The sequence below is a fragment of the Plecotus auritus genome, assembly GCF_963455305.1.
Source record: "Plecotus auritus genome assembly, chromosome: 3".
Lineage (NCBI taxonomy): Eukaryota > Metazoa > Chordata > Mammalia > Chiroptera > Vespertilionidae > Plecotus > Plecotus auritus.
In genome coordinates this window covers 195,415,588-195,437,593 of record NC_137772.1, presented here as the reverse complement: position 1 = coordinate 195,437,593, position 22,006 = coordinate 195,415,588, and the positions used below count along the sequence as shown (strand labels likewise).

Sequence of the window (22,006 nt, the reverse complement as noted above, 5' to 3'; positions counted from 1 at the left end):
GAGAAGGTGATAGAGCCTCATGAGATTTGGTGCCTTTAGCACAACAGTCATTGTCTGCACTTGCCAGTCTCATCAGATCCCCTTCACCTGACTCTGACTGCTTTCTCATTCTCTGCACATCAACCTCAGGAAAGGTTAAGTGTGATTTTAGCTCGAACATGAAGATGAGGACTTGACCAAGATCTCATCTGGTTGCCTTTCTCACTCACTAACCTCATGTATTTGGGGAAGGTAGGTGTCTTAGTAAATCTCTGTATATGTTAATTTTATTAAAAATAGAAAAAGAAAAACACACAAATTGCATTAAGTTAACAGGAATACATTTTATTTGTAACAAATATGTATATATAGAAGATTCATGAAGATCTAATACTGGCTGAATTGTGATAAACTTGGTACAAAAACCTCCAACAGATGTGTTACTAAAAATAAGATTCACAATACATTGGTGTTTGGCTGAATTAACTCAACCATTGTTTTGGTTTCATAGCTCAAAGTCATATACAATATACATTTTGATTTCCCATTAGCCTTGAGTTAGATACTATGGCACAGATGTAAACAATATGACATAGATGTTCATAACCAATGTATTATAATTAAGGCAATAATCCTAAAATAAGTTCACTGAAATGCCATTACAATGTCCTCTAGGCTAAAGCTACAGAATAATAGTCATGACAGGAGAGTTTTGATTAATGCTAGAAATGCTACTAGGAGAAAGAATACATATTCAAAATATTGTAAAAAAGATAATAACTTCAGGAAAATTATACTTTTCAAAACTGGAAAATAAGAAATTTTGTAATTTGAATGACTTTACTTAAGATAAGGGACATACTGGAAAGCCACACCAGTGTTAATCCTATCTAATAAAGAGGGAATATGCTAATTGACCATCACTCCATCACAAAGATGGCTGCACCCATAGCTGAGGAAAAGTTCCCTTAAGGAGTCTTAACGAGCAATCAGTGGGAACCTGAGGCTATGCCCTCCCCTGCCCCCATGGGGCTTGACAGGGGACCTCAGGCCATGCATGCCTCCTGCCTTTGGACCAGGCTGGGGGACCTCAGACTGCACGCCCCCCCCCCCCCCCCCGCCCGGCAGGGTTTGACAAGGGTGGGACTGGCCAGGTTTGGACCTAGCCCAATTCGGGGGGTGGGGGGGGACGGGTATGGGTCTCTCACAATTTTGAGGTGCATGTGGGTGGGCGGGGACTTGATTCTGGGTCCCTTGGTGAGCCCCAGACTCTGACAGGAGGAAGGTTTTCATATACATTTTACTAATTTTCTTTCATCCCTGACACTTCTATTATAGAGAAAGGGCAAATAGCAATATTAAATTATTTCCTCTAATTAATCCCCCTTTAATGTGCACAAATTTTGTGCACCAGGTCACTAGTTTAGTATAAAAGGGTATCTTTTCATTCTTCCTTTTACCAAAATATCAGATTGTGATCATCTGATATAATTGACCTATTAGGTGTTTTCACTTTAGTAGATGATGTTTGTCATTGCTCTGACACTAGAAAATATTTCCACATGGGCATCAGGGAGTGTTGAAATAAAAATGTGTGTCTAGAGGTCATGATGGTCCAAACAGCCAGAAAACAGATTCTTCTCAGACACTGGTTATTTTAGATAATCCCTCACCTCTTTTGTTGTACAATAATGTAGTTTATAGGACACCCACAGTAATATGCTCTCTGGATAACAGTAATCTCCTTGCTGTATAAATATACTGAAAGCAGACATATAATTTAGCTATTCAAAAAGTATATACTTCCCTTTATTAATAATTCTCTGCTACTATAAAATATGATAATAATAGTCTCTCACACATGGCACTTTTGACACATTCATAAAGTGTTTGCTTCTCATTGAAGAAAATATCTGCTTTCCACATTGGTAAAATAATATTTATGTATTCCACCAGCACTGTATCGAATAAAATGGAAATTGGTTTTATTTTCCATTTATATTAAGAGTAATCTTCAAAGTGTCTTGCTAGTTCGCTGTGTCTCATTTTCTCTGTGAATAGTTCATCAAATACTCTCTTCTGCTTTGAAGTAAAGTAGTTTATCCAATCACCCACAGCTCCTGGAAAAATTGGAAATGTATCAGACAAGAACCAATTTAAATGTATAGTAGTCACAAAAGAAAAATGTCAGATTTATAATAAAATGTGGACAATTTCACCTCTTGGTGATAAGATGATGGGGAAATTATTCTTTTCATTTGCTTATCTATTGTTTCTAATTTCTTTAGTAATAGTTGAATGTCAATTTGTAGAGTTTAAAAAGTTTATTTCTTAAAAAAAAGGAAGATTAAAAGTACACAAACGTGCCTAGCCAGTGTAGCTCAGTGGTTGAGCAGTTCGATTCCTGGTCAGGGCTTGATCCCCAGTGGGGAGGGCATGCCAGAGGCACCTAATCAATGATTATCTATCATCACTGATGTTTCTATCTCTCTCTCCCTCTCCTTTCTTCTCTGAAATTAATTAAAAAAACATATTTTTAAAAAAATACACAAATGTCCTAAGTTTTATGATAGCAGACAAAAATTATCTCACAATAATAGAATGATGCTTCATTTATTTCCCTGTCTATGCACATCCAGAGCAATAGCTGTGCTGATAACACATCACAGGGGTGGGTAATTGGTCTCATTTTGAGGAAATTTATCTTATAGTATTGATAACAGAGAACTGAAATAAGATAAATACAGTTGGTTCTTGAACACTGCAAGGATTAGAAGCATCCACCTGTTGGAAGCCACCCATTGCCTTCACTAGCAGAGAGGTGTGGACAAGGAACCCGGAAGACTGGTCAACCTTGAAGCTCTGAAAGGTCAGAGCCAACCACCCACTGTCTAGTTGAGACAATGGTAGCTAAAGCAACTTCCACCTTCTAGTTTTATGTAAATTCTTGCTGATTGGCTATTACTGGAATTGCCTGCCTAAAGACTGTGTATCCCATAGTCTTAATAAAAGGGATAGCAAGGCCAGAGCGGGGTGAAGTCCTTCCCCTTGAGTTGGGCTCCCGCCTGGCCCCCAATATTTCCAAATTAATATTTTCTAGTCTCTTTCATTTGTGTGCAGCCTCCTCCAGAGCCCGAACCCTGAACCTGAACCCTGAACCACGCGTGACCTGGGGGAGACACTCACAACTGGCAGCCCAACGTGGGGCACTCGCATCCACCCTCTCCCCAGTCAAAAATCCATGTATAACTTTTGGGTCCCCAAAACTTAACTACCAATAATAGTCTACTGATGAAGCCTTACTCATAACATAAACAATTGATTAACACATATTTTGTATATTATATACATTATATACTGTATTATTTCAATAAAGTAAGGTAGAGAAAAGAAAATGTTATTAAGAAAATCATAAGGAAGAGAAAATACATTTACAGTATTTATTGAAAAAAAAATCTGTGTATAAGGGGACCTGCGCAGTTGAACCCATGTTATTCAAGGGACAACTGTACTTCACGCAGTCCATCGGCCTCTCCTGTTCTTTCAAGTCACCCTCTCAGCCTTGGCATAGCATCAGAACTGCCCTTCTCACATCCATTAGGCACACTGGCCAAACCCATCCCCTATATCATGCCCACACTGGTCTTTTGTTACTTCTGGCCTTAAACTTCATCCCTGGGTCTGGGTGCCCTGGAGCACTGCCTCCCATTGCAGACAGTCATAAGTCATTCTCTATTATATATGTTTTCCAACTAGTTTATAAACTCTTTTGAGTTATGGTCTGTGATGTACTGTTCATGTGTATTCCTGCAGTACTGAATCCAGTGCTAACTATAGAGTAGATGCTCAGTAAAACCTGTGGTTTGATTGAATGCCAGACAATGTCATGTACTGCAAAGAAATTTATTTATATTACAACTTAAGAAATGTTTGGTGTTGATTCCTCATCCAAAAGACTGAGTTTAAAAAGAAGTAAAGTGGAACTCTTCTGTTTGAAAAAAGAAAGAAAGAAAAGAAAGGAAAACAAAAGAAAAGGAAAGAAAAGAAAAGAAATCAGAGAGAAGATCCCAGAGTCAGGAAATGACATCATGACACTGCTTCTAAAGCACCCCACTGCTGCCTTCTTTCTTTTGACCTGACTTTTGTTTGCCTCGTTTCTGATTTATTCTTTCACTCTGACTTTTTTTTACTTTTTTTAAAAATTCTTTTTAAAAATAAAATCGTAGCTATATATGTAGGTTAGAGGAATTACATATAAGCAAAAGAAGATAACAAGTCAAGGAAATGTACTCAGCTAACATGGCTAACAAATTGGCTGACATGCATTCTTCCAGATGTTCTTCTTTGCAAATATATAAATGCATATAAACCACATTTTAAGTCACACAATTATAACCTAAGTTTCCCCCACTTATTATACTTTATCATCTTCCATATTAGTATTTATATGCCAACAATGAAAGTTAGGGAGAGTAGGGTAAGACTGTTTGGATTCAAGTCTTGACTCTACCAGCTATTAGTTGTGTGTCTTTGGACAAATTATTCAGGTGTTTGGTGTCTCAGTAAAGTGTGCATAATATGAATACCACTTTCAAAAGTCTGCTGTCAAAATCCAGACAAACCAAGTAGTATGCCTGGCACATAGCAAAGCACTCAGCAAATACTAGTTAGTTTCACTCTATAGTTTTCATGACTCCATAGGAAACCCCTATATGGATGTGACTTAATATGTTTATTTTATTTTTTCCTCTTTTATTTTTTGTGTGACTTAATATGTTTAACAGTTTCTGATTAGTGACCTTTTAAGTACATTCTAGGTTTTCATTGTTATAAGCAACATTGCTACATACATCCTGGCCATACGCCTTTCCATACCTATAATTCTCCCCCTAGATTTTAGTATGTCAGAGCCCTCAAACTTCTGACACTTATGAGGACTATCCTTGCTTACCACCTTATCCTGGCCCCATAGTCATTTCCTAGAATATCAGCTCTATTTCTGAGTTTAAAGTAAAGACAGCTGCAGGCACGAATTCTCCTCTGTAAAGTGAGGATTATCTCTCTGTGCCACCAATTCTGAATCAATGACTTCAGTAGTTTCTTTGAAACTCTTATTTTCAGAGAATGGATCCCCTGCCCACCCCACCCCGCAACCTCAGCCAGCAAACATCTTTTGTTTAGTTCCTCACACAGTCCAAATTTACCAACTGGTGCTCAGGATGACTAGTATCAGTGAGGATTTTCTACTATCAACCTTCTGTGCTTTGTTAGGTATAAGATAAAGAAACCACTTTTAGATAGAACTTAAATGCATTCCAATGAATGTTGTCAGCCACAATTTTGTTGATATGATTTCACCTGGAAATACCTGCTAGGATCACACGTATGGCAGGTCAGAGATTAACTCTAATACCATTAGAGTAAAAGTTCTCAAGTTTGCATGATAAGATATGTGAATACTGAGAATTAGCTAATCAGATCAGTGATGAAAGGGCAGTGATGAAAGATGTCAGCAGTAGCACTGGACTCCAGTAGCCATCAGAACTTCATTTCTCATCATCCTCTTTACCCTGGTCCCTCCCAATCTCTTTCTGTTTCTCTCCCCTTTGCTCATTTCACCTTCCTTCGTGCATTCTTTTCTAAATTCTTTGTCTTCCCTTTATCTTCTCTCTCCTACCCCTCCTAACTTTTTTTTGACCCTGAGTCTCTCTCAAACTCCCATATCATCTTGCCACCATCCTCCACTATCAAACTTCTTAAAAGAGTGGCCCTTATTTGCTATTCCTTTCTTTATTTCTCATTTCTTCAAACCCCTCAACCTGGCTTCCATCCCCACTCTCAGAATTCACGAATGATAAATGGTCATGTTTGACCCTGTCTTTCTTTTCAATTCTGGCTGATCTCCTTTCTCGGCTTGTCTTGGGCTGTTTCATTCCCATTTATGTCAGGGTTCCTAGAGCTTCCCCTTCTGTCCCTTTCTCCACTAGGCCTTCCCACTCACCCTGAACAATTTTACCAAATTCCACAATCTGCTAGTGGCTCCTAAACTGACTTCTAAGCTGAGCTCCCCTCAACAGGCTCACTGCCAGTGCCCAGATTACCACCATCGTTTCAGACCTGGACTATTACAACAACCTCTTTACTGGACTTTCTGCCCCAGCTTTCAATCTCTTCTAATCAATTTTCCACACATGTCTGATCATATCAGTTCCCTTCTTAAAAGAACAAACAGGCCAGGAAATAAAAAGAAAAAGACCACTGAAATCCATCAAAGCTTTTGCTCTCTGGCCCCCATCCCTTCATCTTCCTCGTTCTGCTTCACACATCATACACCATTTTAGTGCTGCTAGTTCTGAGCTTCTTTTCTTGCTGTTAGCTTTTACTACCCAACCTGCTTCTAGGTTACACATTAGGACTTAGCAGAGATTTATTTCCTTCTCTTTGTGTTTCCATTCAGAAGCACATCCTTAATTAACAATCCCAGCTCTCTCTCCACCCCTTACTTACTTCTGCAGGGTAAGTTATTTGATTGGTGAGTTTGGGAAGACACACTGTCCACACTCATCCGTTCCTTCCTCTCTCCTGAAGAAAACATGTCATGTACCGTGCTCAAAGTGACCTGTTCCAATTGGGGGGACAGGACTGCATTTGATTCACTGTGATTAGTAGCATGTTTATAAAATTCAGGGCAACTTATTGGTCTGAAGACACATTCTTCAAATAACTGTATCGTTTCTGTTTGCCACCTGTGTTTTTCTCTCAATTGGGTCCTGATTGGGCATGAACATCTCAAAGTCTGGAAAGAATGCAATTCAAGAATTTCATCCCTAATGGATGACAATGTGTAAGCTGTTGTGCAAACAATGGGATGCACGATGGTGAAATGGGGGCTGAAAAGGTAAAATAGAACTACTTCACTTCCAAACATAAGCCCCAGGCAAAGCACCACCGCCCTTTCTGACTTACCTTTCCTAAATACCAGGTTCTTATTCGATGTGAGGGCACAGATGGTCTTATTTGGATCACAGTTTTCTTTAGCTGCATTATTTTTCATTTCCTTGAATGATGATTTCCAAGCAATGTGATTAATTTTGCTTTCACTCACATTGAAACCGAGGAAAGTCGTTATTTTCTTTATGCTTTTAGAAAGATCCTGAGCAATAAGCAAAAAAAAAAAAAAAAAAAAAATAAGTGTTATTCATCAAAACACTAAATTCATTCTCTCAAACCTGAAAACAGAATTCATAGATTGATATCCTGTATTAGCTGAATTTGACTTATATTTTGATTGTTGAAATGTTAGGAAAGACTTACTTTCTTCATTTCTTCATAGAAGATAAATAGAACGTTTTTATCATTTTTGCGGTCTTCCCAGCTTAAAATGTGATCAAACCAGGATCCATACACAACTAGAAGAAAAGTGAATTGCTGTGTTAATATTAAACATTATGGCTTTGGGTACCTAAGGTCTTCCCACTTCTGCAAAGTTGTCAAAGCAAGGCTCATACATCTTAGACATGGGAATGAAAAAGTTTTCCTTAGAAGAGCTCAGTTGCACCATTGTTTCAACTAAATACAATATTGTGAAATGAAGCAGGGTAGGGACACCTTTTAATAAAGCTGTGTGGGGTTTTTCCTTATTTTTAATAACTTTTTTTTATCATCAGGAAAAGTGACAACAGAAATACAGATACACATTTTCCCAATAATTGTGTTCTGATAACTACTCTAAATCTTGGGAGATATAGAGAAACATTGAGAATTTGTAATTTTCTTTCTGTAATGTGACATGCTTTTCATAATTGTAAGTTCTTAGCAGAAAAAGTTATAAACTCCCCCCACCAACACCCAAAAATATAATTCTATCAGGTATCTTAGTTCAAGGTTGAGAATTATAGACTTAGGGATTTGTAAGTAGTTTATATTGTCTCTTTAATGTTTTGTTAATTTGACAGACTTAAAAATCTCCAGGGCTTAAAAGTAAAATACTGTCATCCAAAGTAACCTCTTTAGTTGTGATGATTAAAAGCAAACAGTGAGCAACTTATCAGCACACACACACACACAAAATGACTAGCTTGACAATCTAAAGCATAAAACAATAATTTAATATACATCTTTCCAGGAATCCTTATCATACAAAGATTTAATACTAGCTAGTGCCCCAGTCATACAAGAACTCCTCTACTAGTGATTTCCTTGAAGATCTGCTGACTATTGATTCATTTTAATAAACAACATTTATTAAGCCAGACAGTGTGCTATATACTAGTACAGTTTGAACATTAAAGCTTTGAATAATTAAAAGTAAAATTAACTCCAAACTAAGAGCAATTTTTCATGGCTTCGGCTCCCGAGGAAACAAAGGGAAAGAAAATAACTAGAACAGATTTTTGAAACAAGGGACTACAGTGCTATCATTAGAGTTAGGACCCTAGGGCTGTATAATCAGAACTGGTTCTTAGGAGAGCTGCTCAGATACAGTTTTTGGTTATCAGCAGTCTCACTGCTATTTCAGTGCCTTACCTAATACTTTGTCTTAGAATTTCCCAAATTACTGTAACAGTCATAAGGGTTTATCTTCTAAGAATTACCAACATTTTCCCAAACACATGTGCTCTTTTTTTTATCAATAAAAACAATTTATTTTCCAATTACAGATGTTATAAAATATTATATTAGTTTCATATGTATAATATAGTGATTAGACATTTTCATTCCTGAATAGCATTGCATTATGTGACTACCACAATTTATCTATTTTCCTATCAATGAGTATTTGGGAAATTACCAAGTTTTTATATTACTAACAAGTGTTGCTATGAGCATTCTTTTTTTGTTTTGTTTTTTTGGATTAGATTTAATATTTTATTTTATTTTTTTATAATTTAAAATTTTTTTTAAATTGTTATTTTTTACATATGTGTCCTTATTCCCCCATAACCCCCCACCCCCCACTTATGCCCCACCCCCTTGTTGTCTGTGTCCATTGATTAGGCTCATATGCATGCACACAAGTCCCTTGGTTGATCTCTCCACCTTACCCCCACCCTCCCCTACCTTCCCTGAGGTATGACGTGCTGTTCGACGTTGCTATGAGCATTCTTGAATGAGTTTCTCTTAGATATATATTAAGGAATGAAATTGCTGGTTTGTTGGGTATATGAATGTCCAACGTCAAACGGAAGAATTTTAAACTTTTTCCAGTGGTTGAACCAATAAGTACTTTCCCCAGTAATGTAAAAGAGATCCTGTCACTCTATATCCTCTACAACACTTGGTATTGTCAGACTTAATTTTTGCCATTCAGTTGGATGTAAGATGGAATCTCATTTTGGTCTCAATTTGCATTTTACTGATTACTTACGAAGGTAAGCATTTCCCCATGTACTTATTGGCCATGAGTGTCTTTCGAGAGATGCTATTCATGTCTTTGCCTATTTTTCTTTTTTTTTAATTTCTTTATTGATTAAAGTGTTACTTATGTGTCCTTATTCCCCCATTACCCCATCCATCCCCCCCACTCATGCCCTCACCCCCCTGTTGTCTGTGTCCATTGGTTAGGCCCATATGGATACCTCTAAGTCCTTTGGTTGATCTCTCCCCCTTATCCCCACCCTCCCTTACCTTCCCTCCGAGGTTTGATGGTCTGATCGATGTTTCTGTCTCTGGTACTGTTTTTGTTCATCAGTTTATGTTGTTCATTATAGTCCACAAATGAGTGAGATCATGTGATATTTATCTTTCTCTGACTGGCTTATTTCACTTAGCATAATGCTCTCCAGTTCCATCCATGTTGTTGCAAATGGTAGAAATGGTAGGAATTCCTTTTTTTTTTTTTTTTTTTTTTACTTACACATGTGCTTTTACATCCAGTTATAATCATCACTTTAGTGTTCATTAGGAGGGAAACTGATTTTTCTCTCACACAAATTTAGGAAGTTAACTAGTCCCTAGTTTGCCAGACTACCTCACAGTCTTAACTGACCTCTCTGACTCCCACCAGCAGCCACAGCCCAGCCCTTGTGGGTAATATCACTGCCTAGAGTTGATAATGTGGAGCCCTCAATAGGGTCTGGGGGAGCCCATGCTTCTATGGCTGAATGCTAGGCAGGGATAGAGACTAAGAATCACACTGGGTGGGCTGGGCAGGGTGGGGATGGGGGTGCAGTGTAATTGACCTGCCCATTATGGTTATTCAGTAGAAAATGTATTCCAATATATCCAAAATAGATTTAAGAAGAAACCTTTGGATCCTAGCCTGATCATAATTTGAGAGCCAGCTGTTATATTATTAACTAATTCATTTATACTCTCCCTTATTCCAAAAGGACTCAAACTAGCCAAAAGAATCTAAAGAAATTGTCTGCCTGGGCCTTTCTCACGAGTGGAGGAAATTACAGTTTGTGTTGATATTTAAATCAGAACCCTCATTGACCAGGTCATGAGTAGACCTATAGCTTTAAAGAAAATATAGCTTCCAAAATTGAGATTTGAAATCTTGCTTTTATGGGAAATGCTTTTCTCCTTACCCTTCACTTAATTACAAAATTATTCCACCACCTCCTGGCCTTAATTAACATATGCCTGGATGGTCTTCCTTCTGCTATCCACAAATTACTCGTTCCTCTTCAATCGCCTTGAATACAAGTTGCTCTTTCTCAAACAATTCATGTATCTTAGGATCTGGAGAGCGAGTCGGCAGTCTCTGTTTTCTAGGGACTTCCAGAATTCCTCCCTCCTAGACAATCCAGGCTCCTTTAACATGTCCTTTGATTCTAGCACCTTTCCATCCTGGTTTCAGCCGGAAATTGACCTGATCTCTCCATTATAGCCACGGAAGACTCTGGGTTTTGCATACAGTCTTCTGTGGCATCTCAGATCTTACTACCAACTGTAGCAACTTTATTAGATAGTTGCTGCAATACTCTTCTTTGACTATTTTTCTCCCTTTACTTTCTTCCCTTTGTACATCCCCTCAACAATTTTCTCATCAATACCTGCATTTCCTTGCCCCCTTATAGCTTATTTAATCATCCAAGAAGCACTCAGTATTGGATCAAAACACTTCACCTCCTTTCCATCTCACCTACTACTGCTGAGTTCTGCTGAAGAAATTCATACCATTCTGTATTTACACCACTGCAGATTCATTTTCCAGTCTCAAGGGCCCCAAGGCTGCCTGGCAAACCGATTTGTCCTGCATTAACACATTCTCCTATTCTTCAGCTGTTTCAAAACTCCCATCAATTTCTGCAAACCCTCTGCCCCACTCTTACAACCAGTTATAATGATCACTTTAGTGTTTAGTTTCTAGAAAGCATTCTGATGATAATCATGCAGAAAACAAAACTCACTGGGATGAAGTGGCCTAGGAAACATAGAGTTCTAATATAAAACTGGAGAGGGGGCTACCGGGAATAAAGAGCAAATGCTAATACATGTTTCATTGAAATATTAATCTGCCAGGATATCTCCAGGATATAATTTATAGTTATCGTTTAATTTGAAAACCTAAAGTGTATTTTTAAACTGTGTGAAAGACAAATTAGATGATTAGATAACTGTGTCACTATCTTTATCTTTTTGTTTGTTAATTCTCACCTGAGGATATTTTTCCATTGACTTTTAGAGAGAGTGGAAGGGCAGGGGAGAGACACAGAGAGAGAAACATAGATGTGAAAGAGACACATTGATTGGTTGCCTCCTGCATGTACCCCAACTGGGACCAGGATCAAACCTGCAATCTAGGTATGTGCCGTTGACTCAGAATCGAACCTGAGACCCTTCGGTGCCTGGGCCTATGCTCTAACCCTGTGGTCGGCAAACTGCAGCTCGTGAGCCACATGCGGCTCTTTGGCCCCTTGAGTGTGGCTCTTCCACAAAATACCACGGCCTGGGCGAGTCTATTTTGAAGAAGTGGCGTTAGAAGAAGTTTAAGTTTAAAAAATTTGGCTCTCAAAAGAAATTTCAATCGTTGTACTGTTGATATTTGGCTCTGTTGACTAATGAGTTTGCCGACCACTAAGTTAGACCATACCCTGAGGCACTGAAAAATTACAGAGAAGGCCAAATCAGAGCTCATGCAGTGGTGCGGGAGGAAGAGTGAGCCACAGTGTGTAATAATGGGAGACAAACACAACTTTTTTTCTTCTTGAGACAAAGCAGGCTCAAGATCTGTTTTAAAAAACTAATTTATGTATTTAAACTCTGCTTATTCCAAAAATGGAAAAGAGGCAGAGTGAGGCATGTTAAGTATCTTCAAATATTTAGAAGACTAACATGTGGAAGAGGAATTAATGATTGGGGCACAATTTTTTGGCTGGATGAGTTATGGAACAGTGGTAAGAGCACAGATTTTAGAGCTGACATCTGAATTTAAATCTTGGCCCTACTCCTTATTAGTTACGCATCTCTGGGCATGTTATTTGGCCTCCTGAGGTCTGCATTTTCCTCACCTGTAAAATGAGGATAATAACATTTACCTCATGTGGTCTAGTGAGGATGAAAAGAGATCATGTTTGCATAGCACTTAGCTCAGTGTCTGTATCACATGGTAAGAATTTTTTCCCAACATTTTCGAAGTACCAAGATGACAGTGTTCCTTTGGAACAGGAGTGTGGAGTGTGAACCTGTTGTCAAGGTTAAGTGGTTCAAGCTTAGCCTCTACAATTCTTGGAGATGTTGTAAAGGTGATTCAAACACTGGGTGGGTGTTTTAAACAGATGACCTTTAGTGTACCTATCATCCCTGAAACTTTATGATTCTAAGAGATTCGTGCCATTAAATGAGGACATAGAGTTGAAATAGTATGAGAATAGTATATTCTTCCCAAGGGAATATATGTATATATTTATTGCTGATGACTTCCCAATGTCCTTATGTTAAGGTTACACTTGCTGTGGCCTCTTTCAAATTAACAAGCAAGAGCATAACAATTACCCTATAAAATAGTGAAATTAACAAGATCTATGCTAAGCCCAATAAGAGAGAAAAACTTCCAGACACACACCATTTCTGAATCATGTCTCTTTTAAATTCTGTGTTGTCTTGGTATATTATTTTTGCTAAATATACCTTGGGAATTTAGAAGGGGTTTTGTTTTTGTTTTTTAAGTGCTCCAGACACCACTGAATTTATTCACAAGAAAAAGTGAATAAATTCAAAGGTCATGCAGGCCCAAAAGTTAGCAGGACCAACATATGTTACGCAGCTCAATCAAATGATGTATCATTGTGGTATTTTCAGGACAAATTACTTCCTGTTACTTTTTATAAAACCAAAGGCCAGGATGGCTAATTCTTTCACATTTGTTTTATTTGGGGAATCTGAGGGTTCTTTTCGGGGTTGCGTTGTTTGTGTTGCTTTATTATTCAGCAGGTATATACTGTATACCAGTAAGGATGTTTTGGGCAACCTGTCTAGGTCTCAGCTGTACCCCCATTAGTGCATATTATTTCACTGAAATGACCAAGCATATATATTTTTTAAAAAGAGAGAGGCCGAAACCGGTTTGGCTCAATGGATAGAGCGTCGGCTTGCAGACTGAAGGGTCCCGGGTTCGATTCCGGTCAAGGGCATGTACCTTGGTTGCGGGCACATCCCCAGTGGGAGGTGTGCAGGAGGCAGCTGATCGATGTTTCTCTCTCATCGATGTTTCTAGCTCTCTATCCCTCTCCCTTCCTCTCTGTAAAATATCAATAAAATATATTTAAAAAAAATAAAATAAAAAGAGAGAGATTCTTGACCAGGATTAAGGCTAATAAGAAATTGCTAATATGTACTATCCATGGGTGATAAAAAAGACTGTGAAGAAGCACAATGAGAAAGAATTGCTTGGAAACAAACAAATCATCTATTCATAGAGTACTTCTGAAAGTAGACATTGGAATCCATTTAAACTTTTAGAAAGTGCTTTCATTCTGAGCAGAAAAGTTCACTGTATATTATGAGTGAAAAACCATTGTCATATTTACCATTTCCTTTCAGGAATAGCTCTAAAAATGCAGCCCAGGTTTCAACGCCGGGGAGATTAGGGTTATCTCTGTAGTAATGGAATAGAGAAACAGCTGTGTCTTTTGGATTCCTAACAATGTAGATAATCTGTTAAAAAAAAATCAATTTATTTTTTGGGTGAAAATAGCCCCACCACAAAACATTTCCTAAAAGAAAGTAAGAGCCGGTATTGGAAATATCAGAGGGACACTTTGTGAAGTATATGATTGTCTAACTACTATGCTGTGCATCTGAAACTAATACAAAATAATATTAAATGTAAACCGTATTTGAAAAAAATGTTTAAATAAAAACGTTAAAAAAAAGAAAGAAAGAAAGTAGAAGCTAAACTTACCCGTGACAGGCACGATTTTTTGGCAGCCTCAGCTAATTATTAAACACAGATTCAGGGCAGTGTTTCTCAACCCTTAATGTGCATCTGATCCAGCAGGGGATGCCGCCAACTCATCAACCAGGTGAAGGTTGTCCAGCTGGTCCCTTAGGGCTAGGCCAGTGGTCGGCAAACTCATTAGTCAACAGAGCGGCAAATGTGGCTCACGAGCCGCAGTTTGCAGACCACTGGGCTAGGCCATCAGCAACAGAGGCAGCTCATTCTCCTGGGAGACCAGGGGCAACCAGAGTCTCAGTCCCCGGTAGAGGTCAAAAGAAAAGGGTTGTACCTAAAGCCTGTACCTTTAGTGTGGTTGTTTAAAGAAGCACCCTAACCTTTCTGAGCTTCAGTTTCTTCGCTTATGAAGAGTAAAATACCCACTCCTCTCATTTTTGTAATGTGTTTACAAAACACAGCTCAATCTCTAGTAAGTATCTGTTATCAGCGTTATTGCATTGCCCTGAGTAAGGGTTATTGGGCTCACCAGGCTCTTTATCCCCCCAGATCTCTCTCTCTCTCTGTTTCAGAGACGGTCTGAAATGAAAATGCTCCGTTGAGTGAAAGTGTAATCAAGTTAGGTACACCTTCACCTGTTCTGATAGATGTGCTGAGGATACAGACAAAACTATCACATTTGCCTCTGGTTGACTGTATTTACTTTTCTTTGGGCAGAAGAATAGATGGTGTGCATAGTCGCATTGTGGTCATAGAGTTATAATCATAGGAAGAGCTTATTTGGTTTGTGCTCATTTGACTGCTAGGTAATTTTTGCTATTTTTGCAATATATTTTGACATTGTCTAAAGAGGCTTCAGTACTGGGACCTTGTTACAATAAACACATATATCTTGTCTTTGTTTTTCAAATTTATTTTTCTGATAAAAATGGAATTTTTAAAATGCTCCTTATGTAGACATTTGTAAAGAAAATAAAATCCAACTCTAATGTCATACCATAGAAAACCACTTGGCATGTTGTTATATTTACATCTAGATCTTTTTTTATGTGTATACTAGAGGCCCGTTGCACGAAGATTCGTGCAATAGGCCTTCCTTCCCCTGGCTGCTGGCACCGGTTTCCTCCGGCACCCAGGACCCAGGCCTTCGCTCTGGCCGGAGCGCCGCTCCTGTAGCTCCCTCCACCCCCTGCCCATCCCCTCATAGCAGGCGTCCTGTCCTGCCCTCCTCGCCTGCATGTGTGCTGTCCAGAGGCCTGGAGTGGCTGGGGGGGTGGGGATGCTGCCATCTTTGTCAGGTTAATTTGCATACTCACTCCTGATTGGCTGGTGGGCATTGTGAAGTAATGGTCAATTTGCATGTTTCTCTTTTATTAGTGTAGATGCATATTTTAATTAAATTGAGATTATTCAATATACATGTATTTAAAACATGCTTTATACTTAATCTTATTCCATAAGCATTTCTCCATGGAAACATAAATTTGAATATGAAATATATGAAAATACAAAATATTCTTTTAAATTATAGTTAACTTTCAAAATAATAACAATGTGGTAACTTTATTTTAAAAATAGCTTGAGGTAACTATTCTTTATATACAAATTTTTTTAATTCCCTTCCTATATAATCCCTTGCACAAATGGTAAAGTAATTAAAATAACATTAAGGCAATTTTTCTTTTCCTAGACATCAATATTTAAAGTAAAAAGATCAAAACCAAATTCATAATGGAATAAGACATTGTCTAGTGTAACTATAGTTCACATTTCTTTCATTACCCACAGATTATTAAAATAATTTGTATAAATTAGATGCTGTGGTCAGACCTACACATGCATTATCTTATTTAATTTTTACCATACTGTGTGAGATTGATACCATTATTCCTGTATCAAATGAAGAAACTAAGGCTCAGAGAGCATCAGCAGTTTTCCAAGGACACACATCTTGAAAGTGGCAGAGCAAGAACCCAAGCTCAGTTTTGTGGTATTCCCGAGCTCCCGCCCTTCACCATTGAACTTACCTTGCATTGCTTTTGTTTAATATCCACTGGTAGCATGTTATAGCTCAAATGTGTGGGAATGACTCTTCTCTTACAACATATTTTTAGCTCTTCAAATTTAGAAATGTCTCCCAATTCAATTGGAGATGTTAGAGTAATTTCAGCATTGGGAATATTCTCAATGACTTTTGCAATCCAGTGAGTGCCTTCACATAAAAATAAAATAGAATTCATTTTTAATTAAATGGCCCTCTTGGTGAAATGAATTTAGAAAATTAGTAGTAGGTTATAAAGGCAATGAATGCATTAATTTTATTATAATAGTTGGTTTTACCTCTTGGCACCCATTGAAACCTGTTGAAACACTTAAGATGTTAATTCATTATAGAGGAAAAATCACATTTTGAAACATGAAGCAATATGAGAACTGTGTATGCTGTTTCCTCAGCTTGAAATACTCTTCTATGCTACCACTCACTTCTAACACCTTCTCTAAATCACAAATACAAAAATCTTTCTACATATAATTCCTATTAGTCCTGTAAGCACATGCATCTTGCTCTTTTTTTTTTTTAAATATATTTTATTGATTCTTTACAGAGAGGAAGGGAGAGGGATAGAGAGTTAGAAACATCGATTAGCTGCCTCCTGCACACCCCCTACTGGGGATGTGCCCGCAACCAAGGTACATGCCCTTGACCGGAATCGAACCCGGGACCCTTCAGTCCGCAGGCCGACGCTCTATCCACTGAGCCAAACCGGTTTCAGCGCATCTTGCTCTTTTATAAACTGTCTTCTGAGTCTCCACTCCCCTGGAATAATTGCTCACCTTTCAAGTCCCTCCAGAGTAACAGACCCCAGAGTATACTTGCCAATGCTTGTATTTATGTCTATCTTCCCATTTCCTCCTTGAAGATAGACAGTGGGTCTTACTTTTGTTTGTGTATAAATACAAAATAATTGTGCAAACAAAGCATTAGAACAATGAAGAAATGGTATATTCAAAAATCATAGAGATGCAAGCCTGCTACCTCAAAGTCTGGAAGGAATACCACTTTATCCTATATAATAAAGAGCTAATATGCTAATTAGACTGGATGGTGGAACGACCTTCCGGAAGGACCAGTTGGCAGGGCCGTGAGGGCCAAGCCCCTTGCACGAATTTCATGCATTGGGCCTGTAGTGTTTACATAAAGCAAATGTAGATGTGTTCCAATGGTGTAGACCAAACATGTCAAATTCATGGCCGGCTGCAAGTTTGACATGCTTGGGTAGACACTGTACATGGAAGCAGGGAAGTAGAAATTTGGGTGGGGAGAATTTTTGGTAATTTGAAAGCAATGTCCCTGAAGAATTGAAATCTGCCTTAGTTTCCATTGATCTCATTACAATTTTTTTAATATTATTTTTTTATTTTTATTTTTTTTAATTTAATAAATCTTTATTGTTCAGATTATTACAATTGTTCCTCTTTTTTCCCCCATAGCTCCCCTCCCCTCCACCCGGTTCCCACCCCACTCTCCGCCCTTACCCCCCTCCCACTGTCCTCATCCATAGGTGTACGATTTTTGTCCAGTCTCTTCCCGCACCCCCCACACCCCTTTCCCCCCGAGAATTGTCAGTCCACTCCCTTTCTATGCCCCTGATTCTATTATATTCACCAGTTTATTCTGTTCATCAGATTTTTTATTCACTTGATTTTTAGGTTCACTTGTTGATAGATATGTATTTGTTGTTCATAATTTTTACCTTTACCTTACTCGTCTTAAAGAATACCTTTCAGCATTTCATATAATACTGGTTTGGTGGTGATGAACTCCTTTAGCTTTTTCTTATCTGTGAAGCTCTTTATCTGACCTTCAATTCTAAATGATGGCTTTGCTGGCTAGAGTAATCTTGGTTGTAGGTTCTTGCTATTCATCACTTTGAATATTTCTTGCCACTCCCGTCCGGCCTGCATAATTTCTGTTGAGAAATCAGCTGACAGTGGTATGGGTGCTCCCTTGTAGGTAATTAACTGTTTTTCTCTTGCTGCTTTTAAGATTCTCTCTTTGTCTCTTGCTCTTGGCATTTTAATTATGATGTGTCTTGGTGTGGTCCTCTTTGGATTCCTTTAGTTTGGGGTGCTCTGCGCTTCCTGGACTTGTAAGTCTATTACTTTCACCAGGTGGGGGAAGTTTTCAGTCATTATTTCTTCAAATAGGTTTTCAGTATCTTGATCTCTCTCTTCTTCTGGCACCCTCATAATTCTGATGTTGGTACACTTGAAGTTGTCCCAGAGGCTCCTTACACTATCTTCATATTTTTGGATTCTTTTTTCTTTTTTCTTTTCCGGTTGAGTGTTTTTTGCTTCTTTGTATTTCAAATCTTTGACTTGATTCTTGTGATCCTCTAGTCTGCTGTTAGGTCTCTGTATAATATTTTTTATTTCAGTCAGTGTATGCTTAATTTCTAGTTGGTCCTTTTTCATATCCTCGATGGTCTCACTAAATTTATTGGCCTTTTCTAGGAAATTCTTGAGTAACCTTATAACCGTGGTTTTGAACTCTATATCCAGTCGTTTGCTTTCCTCCATTTCTTTCATTTGTGATCTGTTTCTTTGTCTCTGCATTTTGGCTGCTTCCCTAAGTTAATAGAGTGGCTTTGTGTGCTAGGTGTCCTATAGGGCACAGTGGCTCAGCCTCCCTAATTACCTGAGGTGGACACTCTTGGTGCACTCCTTTGTGGGCTGTGTGCACAGTCTTGTTATAGTTAAGCCTTGATTGTTGTTGGTATCACTGGGAGGAATTGACCTCCAGGCCAATTGGCTGTGAGGATCAGCTGTGTCTATTCTGGGAGAACTTCTGTGCTGGAGACACCCTTATGAGACAAGACTTGCAGAAGCCTCTGTGCTCAGCTTGGATGGGGCAGAGTCTCAGGGCGGAGCAGACAGCATTGGTTTCCCGTCAGCCCTGCCCTAATAGGCCCTTGTGTCTCAGTGTCCCGGGGTAATCGCTGCAAGCACCTCTGAGAGAAAGCCGCCCTCGAGTTTCACCCGCTGCCAGACAGTCAAGTTTCTCCCCGAATGAGTCTGGATCCCCAGAGTCTCGCCCGAACTGGAGTTCAGAGCTGTCAGGAGCTTTTGTCTCCCTCTCACTTGAGAAAGCCAGCCGCACACTCAGTTGCCCGCCCTCTCTGCACGTGCGTGCGCCTCGGTACCTCTGCCTTCCGCAGTTCCTCTGAGTCTCAGTGTGATTTTCTCTTTCCTGACAGTCCAGTTTCACCCCGTATGAGTCTGGGTCCCCAGAGTCTCGCCCAGAACTGGAGTTCAGCGCAGTCAGGAGCTTTTGTCTCCCTCCTGCTTGAGAAAGCCAGCCGCGCACTCAGTTGCCAGTCCTCTCCGCACGCACGTCTCAGTACCTCTGCCTCCTGCAGCTCCTCTGAGTCTCAGTGTGCTTTTCTCTTTCCTTCTAGTGGTAGAATTTCCACTCAGCCAGCCTTCCTATGGTTCTGGATGATGTCCGTTTTGTCTTTTAGTTGTAGTTTTGAAATTGTTGTACAAGGCAGCAGTTTAGGTGTTTACCTATGCTGCCATCTTGTTTCTCCCTTCTTAATAAATCTCATTACAATTTTACAGACAAATAAATATTCATAGGTTAAATAGAACTTTCAGTTGCATTATCTGTTTTAAACTTATTTTTTCAATATATCTTTATTGCTTTCAGAGAGGATGGAAGAAGGAGAGTGATCAAGCCTGCAACCTGGGCAGGTGCCTTAACCAGGAATCAAACCGTGACCTCCTGGTTCATAGGTTGACACTCAACCACTGAGCCACACTGGTAGGGGTATATGTTTTAAATTTAAACATGTAGCATTCATATAAATGTGACTCATATAGTAGTGACAATTGTATTATTTTAACAAAATACATTGATTCCTTCTAATGAAGAAGAGAGACCACACAGTTTTGTGCTGCTGAAGGAGACCTCCTGGCAGCCGGTGGGAAGATGTCAATTTATGGGCACCAGTATGTACAGTGGAAGCCTTATATGTGATTGTTTATGTATGGTATAAATTAACCACCTGTTCCAAGAATCTTAAAAGTATCACTAATTATTTTCTAAACTAATATATCATTTTAAGACAAGATGTATTTATTCACAGAGCAACCCTTTGTATAGGGAGAATACTGAAGTACTCCGAAGGCAATCATTTAATTTCCATTTGCAGCAAAATTTTCCAATAAAAGATATATAAATATATGGTTTATATTTATTCTCAAAAACACCTCTGGGTGAGCTCTGCGTCATCTAAAGGAAGGGTTTCTTGGGCCTGACTTACAATCCATTGAAGGATTTATTACACACACAGCTCAAAGGGAGCTTGGCTCTTAGTTGCTAAATCCAGGAGAGCAAATATGTGCTTAGCCACACACAGCCACTATTCTGAACATAGCAACAGACAGTTGGATATTATATATCCTACTCACTTTTAAGAATAAAAAGTAATATATTATCAATTTAATTGATATGGCATAAACTTTAATAATAAAAGTATTTATGGTTCTTATTAACCCAGAAAAATAATATTTATAAATCAATTATTAACTATAAATGGAGCAAACACTATCACCATGCCTGGTACAAAGTACAAAGGTAATTTTACAATATTATAGATATCATGCTTATTATATAGGTCAACATTTGTATGTCTTCAGGAATAAAATAGAAACAAGAGTATAGTAAAGCTCTAATTTCTCCAGTTGAATTTTTTCAAAGCACTTTTTTTTTGCCTCTCTACTGTCAAACTTTTTCATTAGACTATGCATTTAGGATATTTTAATTTCCTATGGAAAATTCTGAAAAACTAATGTTTTGTAAAAATCATTATTTTATTTATAATTATTATTGTATTCCTACATTTACAAAATACATTAAAATAAATTTTTACCAGATTTTGGATAGGACACCAGAAATACATCATCTTCTCTTGCGTGGAAAGAATCCAGGGAATTCAGAAGTTCTTCTGAAGACAAAGTAGAAAAGAGGGTCTCCTTGAATTTATGAAGCACTCCTGGCTGGTTCCGGGATGACATCTTTCATCAAATCAAGCAAAAATTACTTACTAAATACTAACTCTACACAAGACACAGAGCAAATATGGGCCTTGATTTTTATCCTAGCTCAGTAGCAATGTAACCTTAGAATTACTGAGCTGGTATTCCAACTGGAGAACCATATATATACCTTTTGCAATTTTCACAGGTGTAACTTTTAAACCATAACTGAGCCAAAGTTTACTGTGAAAATGATGTTATCTGAATTTCACTGATAACACATATGACCAAAATATTTCCTCCATTTGTTACTCAGAGTAATTTACATACACAGTTTTCAAGCTATTAAAATACAGTCATTTAGGGGAATGACGTTAATTAAATAAATCCCTTGGCCTAAATAAGGAAAGACTTTTAGTGGCTATAATGAATTATATCACTGTGGAAATGATTGGGAAAATTGAACTTGTTGTTAATATTAACACTAAGGAAGTAGATAATATTGCATTTCGGGAAGAGAGGAGGAATAGAATGAGAAAAAAAAAATTCTTCTAGGAATTGGCAGACAAATCTGTGACTAACATAAACCTTACAGGAATAAAAGACAACATGAGAATCAGGAAACTCAAGCCAGAAAAGAGACAT

At 38.3% G+C, this 22,006-nt stretch overlaps 1 protein-coding gene across 1 annotated transcript; it reads right to left on the bottom strand.

Moving 5' to 3' along the window:
• Positions 1–305: 305 nt before the first annotated feature.
• LOC308244284 (sulfotransferase 6B1-like) lies at positions 306–21,400 on the bottom strand (the record flags this gene model as incomplete). Its single annotated transcript, XM_080660236.1, has 6 exons — positions 306–2,099; positions 6,946–7,132; positions 7,294–7,388; positions 13,956–14,082; positions 16,348–16,532; positions 21,256–21,400. The coding sequence occupies 6 exons, from the start codon at positions 21,398–21,400 to the stop codon at positions 1,981–1,983; spliced, it is 858 nt and encodes a 285-aa protein (XP_080516362.1). The 3' UTR covers positions 306–1,980.
• Positions 21,401–22,006: the final 606 nt, after the last annotated feature.